The sequence below is a fragment of the Cherax quadricarinatus genome, chromosome 60 (assembly GCF_038502225.1).
Source record: "Cherax quadricarinatus isolate ZL_2023a chromosome 60, ASM3850222v1, whole genome shotgun sequence".
Taxonomy (NCBI): Eukaryota; Metazoa; Arthropoda; class Malacostraca; order Decapoda; family Parastacidae; genus Cherax; species Cherax quadricarinatus.
The window spans coordinates 20,319,197-20,327,511 of record NC_091351.1 but is presented as its reverse complement, the minus strand read 5'-3'; the positions used below and the strand labels follow the sequence as shown (position 1 = coordinate 20,327,511).

Sequence of the window (8,315 nt, the reverse complement as noted above, 5' to 3'; positions counted from 1 at the left end):
TGCAACAAATCAGTGTGAATGCCTCGTGCCTTCTTGCAAATGATAGCCCTCAGTCACATTATTATTATTATTATAATCAAGGGGGAAGCGCTAAACCCGGAGGATTATACAGCGCCTGGGGGGGGGGGATGTGGAAGGCATTCAGGCTTAATTCGGGGAACTGGAGCACAGATCCAATTCCCTAAATCAAGAGCCCCTCACCAACATCAAGGAACCTTCCTTGAGGGGACCCCCCCCCCTCAGTCACAGAATCTCCTGCGAGATGCTTCTCACTCAACCACATTAGCAGCATCAGCTTCTCCATCTTTTCATGGACAGAGGTCCGCAGTTTAGATATTATTGTAACACCCTTGGCTGGCGCTAAAAATCGACCCAGGGACAACTCGTATCTCAAACAACTCATACACTGGGACACTCCTAAGTCAAGGTTCCACTATATTATAATCTTTCAAGGTAAGTGTTTGTGTTTTGGTACGAGTGTGGGGGAGGGGCGGAATAATGCTATGACTAGCACTGTAGTTGAAGTGCACATGAGGAAACAAACTTTTATAAATCAAAACTTGCATGAACAGGAAATACAGTGGTACCTCAGGATACGAACAGCTCAAAACACAAACAATTGTGTAAGTGTATTTATGTAGTGCTTTTGTAAGTGTATTTTTGGGGGTCTGAAATTGATTAATATAATTTACATTATTCCTTATAAGAAAAAATTCGTTCGGTATTAGCACTCGAACAGCCTTCTGGAACAAAGTAAGTTCATATCCTGAGGTACCACTGTATAAATTTGAGGGACATGATCATTTACAGAGTTGAAAGACAGAAACAATTATTCTCCTGATAGTTCTTCCACATCTTATTAGATAACGTTATAATGTTTTCAGATCATGGCAAGATTTTACTCACATAATATTTCTGAAGTGCATAAATCAAATTAAAATGAGAAGATTTCTACACTCTTTTATGATTTATTTACTGAATTAGAGGTATGGAAAAACTTTTTTAAATATGTTGAACACTGATCTCTCTCAAGTATGACTTCTCATGTGCCTTAAGATAAGATTTCATTCGGATTTTTAACCTCGGAGGGTTAGCCACCCAGGATAACCCAAGAAAGTCAGTGTGTCATCGAGGACTGTCTAACTTATTTCCATTGGGGTCCTCAATCTTGTCCCCCAGGATGCGACCCACACCAGGCGACTAACACCCAGGTACCCATTTGCTGCTAGGTGAACAGGACAACAGGTGTAAGTAAACATGTCAAAATGTTTCCACCCGCCAGGAATCGAACAAGGGCCCTCCATGCGTGAAGTGGGAGCTTTAGCCACCAGGCCACCGGGCCATACTTGATTTTTCATTCAAGTCATTCTGCACACTAATTTTGTTTCTCACCATTATGAATTCTCAAGTGACGAACTAAACTTGATTTCTGACTGAAGTCCTTCAGACATTCTGAACACTGATATGGTTTCTCTCCAGTATGAGTTCTCATGTGTCTTGTTAAATACCTTTTACTAGCAAAGTCTTTCAGACACTCTGCACACTGATACGGTTTCTCTCCAGTATGAGTTCTCATATGAATTACTAGAAGTGATTTTTGATGAAAGTCCTTCAGACATTCTGAACACTGATATGGTTTCTCTCCAGTATGAGTACTCATATGACTTACTAAAAGTGATTTTCGATTAAAGTCCTTCAGACATTCTGAACATTGATATGGTTTCTCTCCAGTATGAGTTCTCATGTGCCTTACTAAATCACTTTTACTAGGAAAGTCTTTCGGACAATATGCACACTGATATGGTTTCTCTCCAGTATGAGTTCTCATATGAGTTAATAAATGTGATTTTTGATTAAAGTCCTTCAGACATTCTGAACATTGATATGGTTTCTCTCCAGTGTGAGTTCTAATGTGCTTTACTAAATCACTTTTATGAGAAATGCCTCTTAGACATTCTGGACACTGATATGGTTTCTCTCCAGTATGAGTTCTCATGTGTCTTACTAAATCACTTTTACTAGGAAAGTGTTTCAGACAATGTGCACACTGATATGGTTTCTCTCCTGTATGAGTTCTCATGTGACGAACTAAATTTGATTTATCAGAAAAGTCTCTTTGACATTCTGAACACTGGTATGGTTTCTCTCCAGTATGCATTCTCATGTGTCTTACTAAATCCTTTTCATGATTAAAATCTTTTAGACATTCTGAACACTGATATAGTTTCTTTCCAGAATGAATTATCATATGACTTACTAAATGTGATTTTTGATTGAAGTCCTTCAGACATTCTGAACACTGATATGGTTTCTCTCCAGTATGAGTTCTCATGTGTGTTACTAAATCCCTTTTAAGAGAAAAGTCTTTTAAACATCCTGAACACTGATATGGTTTCTCTTCAGTATGAGTTCTCATACTTTGAACTAAATTCTTTTTTTGAGAAATCTCTTTTAGACACACTGAAAACCAAATTTTTATTTTGCCCATCATAAATCTTGTCAGAGATACACAGTGAGGTAGTTGTAAGGAAGATTGTTTTAGCAAGTGTGAATGTTGATATAATGTGCCTCCTTTGTTAACCCTTTCACTGTCGAGACCCCTGCTCACAAACTTGCTCTCAGTGTTGAAAAATTAAAAAAAAAATTATTTTCTCTTATGAAGTGATAAAGAATATTTTCACAATGGAAATGACACCAAAAGTATGAAATTTGATGGAAAACTTACAGAATTATGCTCCTGTGAAGTTAGCAGTCTCGGCGATATTTATGCATTGGCGATTTTGCCAACTTTGAGACCTGTTTTCATCTAATTCCATTGTTCCTGTTGACCAAACTCATAGTTTTTTGCTAGAACTCCATTTGTTCTATTGACTAAGTACAAGAAACCGCCCATTTACCGATTTCAATTACCCAATAAAGTGGTCAGAAATTGGCAGTCTGGCCAATTTCTCACAAATTTCAAAAGATACCAGTTTCAAAATACGGTCCAGAATAAACAATACAGACATTAATTTTTTATTCATACAAAAAATAGATTTATTATTATGCAGACTACTGCATTATTGCAACAATTGTATAATTAATGCCAACCGATTCATGATTGCACATTATACTGGCCACTTGGACACATACTGTATGGTGACGTCATTTGTTTACTCTTGAATATCAGCAAAAATCGAACATTTTCACTACATTGAGCTCAATTTCAAGGTACTTTTCATCATGAAACCAATCAAAATCATCTCTATTTCTGTAACATATCTTCCATTCTATCAAATGCAACCAAGAAAACGAGAATATAACCATCAATGCCACATGAAAATCCACCTCAAAGTCAGCGTTTTAAACCAAAAACATGGTCACAATTTTTTTTCTCACGCACTGCGTCCTGAAGGATCTCTTTTATACTGCACACATAACCATGCAGACCCATTCTCTCACATGTAGGTCTACTAGCTTTCTCCAGTTAGATTTGAAGCTGCTAGAATTCTGGAGTATTAGTACATCATTAACCCTGGCTGGTAAGCTGTACCAATACGTCACCATTAGTGAAAGGGTTAACAATTGTACACTGTGATGCTTCAACACATTGTTTTTACTGTGAATGTTAATTTAGTGTGTCTTACATAAACTGTACATTGTGTTGCTTCAACACATTTGTTTTCATGTGAATGTTGATTTAGTTGGTCTCCTTCATGAACAACTGTACATAGTGTTGCATCAACACATTGTTTTTTAAGTAATTTAGAGACAGTAAATGATAATATTCTTACATTAATTAAATTACTTAAGTAGAATATTTTATTACACTGAAAAAAATATTTGTAATATTTTATTATAAATATAACAAGCACTAAACCTGTGAAAGTAATACAGTGTCCGAGGAATATGAAGGAAGACACTAAGAGATATTTCAGGGTTTATGACACATTAACCTTATGGCACTGTTGTTGGCACTGTAAATGTTATATTACCAAAACTGTTGTTACAGTGTTGTGACTATTAACATTATAATTATTGTTGTCACTATTATAAACATTGTTGTGTCATTATATTAATACTGGTGTTGTCACTGTATTAACACTGTAATGTCACTGAATTAATACTGTAGTGTTGTCCCTGTATTTACACTAAAGTGTTGTCACTGAGTTAATATCATTGTAGTTTTGTGTTGTCACTTATTATTAACACCGTAGGCAATATTGTCACTCTATAATCAAATGTAATTAGTGTTGTCACTGTATTATTCACTATAGTTATTGTCACCATTATTAACAATGTAGTTAGTGTTGCCATAATATTACCATCATTGTATTTAGTGCTGTAGCTTTATATTAATAACAGAATTTACAGGACGCTGTTAACACTGATATTGGCACTACAAGTGCCATCATGACCTGCATTACTGATACTGCAAGTGTCAGGAAGATCTGCAGTACTGATACTACATGTGCCAACCTCTTGACCCAAGTTAACATGTAATACTGACACTACAAGTTACTGTTTCTTGGCTTCTTCTTCCACAATAACCTAAAGTAAGGACAGAATGACCTGCAGTGCAGAGACTACAAATACCAGTTTCTTGTACCAGGATGAAATGCAGTACTGATACTACACATACCAGCCTCTTGTACCAGGATGAACTGCATCATTCACACTACAAGTGCCAGTCTCTTGTACCAGGATGACCTGCAATATTGACACTACAAATGCCATTTTTTGGTGCCAGGCTCACCTGAAAAAAAAATTATATATATTTTTTTAACACAACCATTTTCCACCAAGGCAAGGTGATCCTACAGAGGTGTGCCTTCACTACAGTTAAAGAATTGCAACATATCAATACCAATCCTTCAGAGCACAGGCATTGTACCTCCCATCTCCAGGACTCAAGTCCAGTCTGTCGGTTTCCCTAAATCCCTTCATAAATGTTACCTTGCTCACATTCCAGCAACATTTCAAGTCATAAAAAACATTTGCCTCTACTAGCTCCTAACATGGTCATGCGTGCTTGCTGAAAGTGCAAACCCCTCATGCACAAAACCTCCTTTACCCCTCCCTCTAACCTTTCCTAGGCCAACCCTTACCCCACCTTTCTTTAATTACAGATTTATACATTCTCGAAGTCATTCTATTTCATTTCATTCTCTCTCAATGTCCGAACCACCTCAATAACCCACTTTTAGAAACTTTGCACCTCCTCCTAATTTCTAAACTACAAATTCTCTAAATTATATTCACACTGCACACTGCCCTCAAGACACATATCCACTGCCTCCAGTCTTCTCAATGTTGTGACATTCACCACCCGTACTTCACACCCACATAAGAGCGTTGGTATATCTATACTTTCATGAATTCCCATCTTGAAATCCATGGATAATGTTCTTTGTCTCCACAGACTAGTCAGTGCACCACTCACCTTTTTCCCCTCATCAGTTCAATGATTCACCTCATCTTTTATAGACCAATCTACTGACTAGACCACTACCAAATACAGTGGACCCCCGGTTAACGAACTTTTTTCATTCCAGTAGTATGTTCAGGTGCCAGTACTGACCGAATTTTTTCCCATAAGGAATATTGTGAAGTAGATTAGTCCATTTCAGACCCCCAAACATACACGTACAAACGCACTTACATAAATACACTTACATAATTGGTCGCATTTGGAGGTGATCGTTAAGCGGGGGTCCACTGTATCTGAATACTTTCGCTCCTTCCTTCCAATCTGATATCCAATCTTTCATTAGCTAATTTTTTTATCCTCAACACCTTACTCTTTTGCATGTTCACTTTCAATTCCTTCTTTTACATACCTACCAATTTCATCTACCAACCTCTGCAGTTTCACTTCTGAATCTAACAAAAGCACAGTGTCATCAGCAAAAAGCAACTGTGAGAACTCCCACTTTGTGTTACAGTTGACCATCATCTAGCCATTTCAGAGTCGAGAGGCACTCTCCCAAATTCATTCTCAGGTTTGAAAATTTTTGGAAAAAAAAAAAAAAAAATTCTTATGAAATGATAGTATGAAATTTGATGAAAAACTTATGGAATTATGCTCTTGCAAAGTTTTCGGAAACAACAATATTTAGGCATTGGTGATTTTGCCACTTTGAGCCCTATTTTTGGCCAATTCCAATGTTTCAGTCTACTAAAATCATAGCTATTTCACTAGAATTCCATTTGTTCTATCATTTGAGTACAAGAAACCGCCCATTTACTGATTTCAACTACCCAATAAAGCGGTCAGAATTTGGCAATTTGCCAATTTCACACAAATTTCAAAAGATGCCAATTTCAAAATAGGATCCAGAATAAGCAAGACAGACTTTCCTGGCACTAAAATAACATTTTATCTGTTCATTAGTCACATCTCTAGGCCCCTCTTACATTACTTTTGCTTTCCATTTTGAATTTTTATTCTAACAAAAAACATTTACTGTTATGTATACTACTGCATTATTGTAAAAATGGTATAAATAATATCAGTGCACTTGTGCAAGAGTATTAGACTCACCAGTTGACATGTATTGGATGCATGGTGTGATTTGTTTACTTTTCAACATCGGCAAAAATCAAACATTATCGCTACTTTGCGCTCAATTTCAAGGTACTTGTCATCATGAAACCAATCAAGTTATCTCTATTTCTGTAACATATCTTCCATTCTATCAAATGAAACCAAGAAAACGAAAATACAACCATAAACACCATACAAAAATAGACTGCAAATTTGCTGTTTTAAACCAAAAATGCGATCTTTTTTTTTCTCATTATGCACTGTGTGCTGCAGAATTTTTTTCATACTGCCCACACTGACCATGCAGACCCATTCTTTCACATCTAGGCCTACCAGCCCTTTCCCCGCGTGATTTGAGGGTGCTAGAATTTACGTGTACTAGTAAAAAGTGAATTGTACAGGGAATATGTAAATGTAGATCATTGTTGTGATGTACTGTGTTGTTTTTCCTGCTTAAGATTACAAATGCAACAGGAAATAATAGCATTTCTTACCTTAAATTGTGGGTGCTGGTGTTTGTGGATGATTGTGGAGAGTGGAGAGTTATGCTGTGACTCTACTGGGCTGAGGTGGATTTTAGAGGTTCTGGTCAATGGTTGTACTCGAGCGAGCATAAATTCTATAATGGATTTCTCTTCTATTTTACTCTGCAGTACATTATACAACTGACAGTAAGGCATCAGCTGCTCTAGACACTGTTTCAAGGTCCTCTTCAGTGAAAAAGTCTAACTTAAAGTCAGTCAGTAAATCAGTCAGTAAGTCAGTCAGTCAAATCAGTAAGTCAGTCAGTCAGTATGTTGTGGTCAGAGGTCATGTGTGGTCACTGTCCTAAGCTGTCTGCATATTAGCATGGGGTGTTACTGAGCACCATGGCCTGCTGAAGTGTTTTGGAATCTCAGGTTAAAGTGTTGAAGAAGGAGGTTCTACTTCTTCAGAAGGAAAACAGGAGGCTGAAGCTTTGCCTAGATGGGTTAGAGAGTGAGTGTGAGATGGTGGGAGCTGGTGAGGAAGAGGATACCAGCAGTGAGCTAAACAGTGGTAGCCGCTTTAAGTGGCAAGTGGTTCACAGTTCAGGAAGAAAGAAGATAAAGAAGGTTAATAGAGAAGATGTGAAGGTAGGAAATCAATTCTCTGTTTTGCAGGACAAGTGTACTTTGGTGGTTAGTGAGGTTAAAGGTACCTCTGACTCCCCTACTAATCAAGGTAAGAATATTCTGATTGTAGGAGATTTTCAGGTAAGATATATGGACCGTACTTTCTGTAAAGTAAAAGGACACAAGTGCAACTAATGTGACATTTTATTGTGGCAATGTTTCGCTCTCCAGGACCTTTATCAAGCCATTACAAACAATACATGGACACAGAGGGTATATATGGGCTCAGAGTGAGGTGCAATACTAGTGGTAGTAGTAGTAGTAGTAATACAATATGGTAGAGCAATTAATTCGTACATGAGTAAAAGGATATAAAAGCTATTACTTGGGTAACATAAAAATAGGATGGACAAATATAGACTGGATAGAGGCAGCCTGTTTCAGTGTTTACTCTCTGTAATGTGCATTGTGTAGTATAACAGGAGAGACTATGTGATGGCAGGGTTTACTGTTTTCAGGAGGATTCTTGCTAAGACTTCAGAGATGGTGAAGCTGCCGTTGTTTTGTTTAATTGTACTCGAAACAGCGATCAGTGCTGATTCAAATACAATTAAACAAAACAACGGCAGCTTCACCATCTCTGAAGTCTTAGCAAGAATCCTCCTGAAAACAGTAAACCCTGCCATCACACAGTC

General features: G+C 37.3%; 1 protein-coding gene across 1 annotated transcript; it reads right to left on the bottom strand.

Annotated features, from left to right (window-relative positions):
• Positions 1-948: 948 nt before the first annotated feature.
• On the bottom strand, positions 949-7,806 carry LOC128694532 (zinc finger protein 84-like). Its single transcript, XM_070098009.1, has one exon. It carries the CDS (start codon positions 2,489-2,491, stop codon positions 1,376-1,378), a length of 1,116 nt encoding a protein of 371 aa, XP_069954110.1. The 5' UTR covers positions 2,492-7,806; the 3' UTR covers positions 949-1,375.
• Positions 7,807-8,315: the final 509 nt, after the last annotated feature.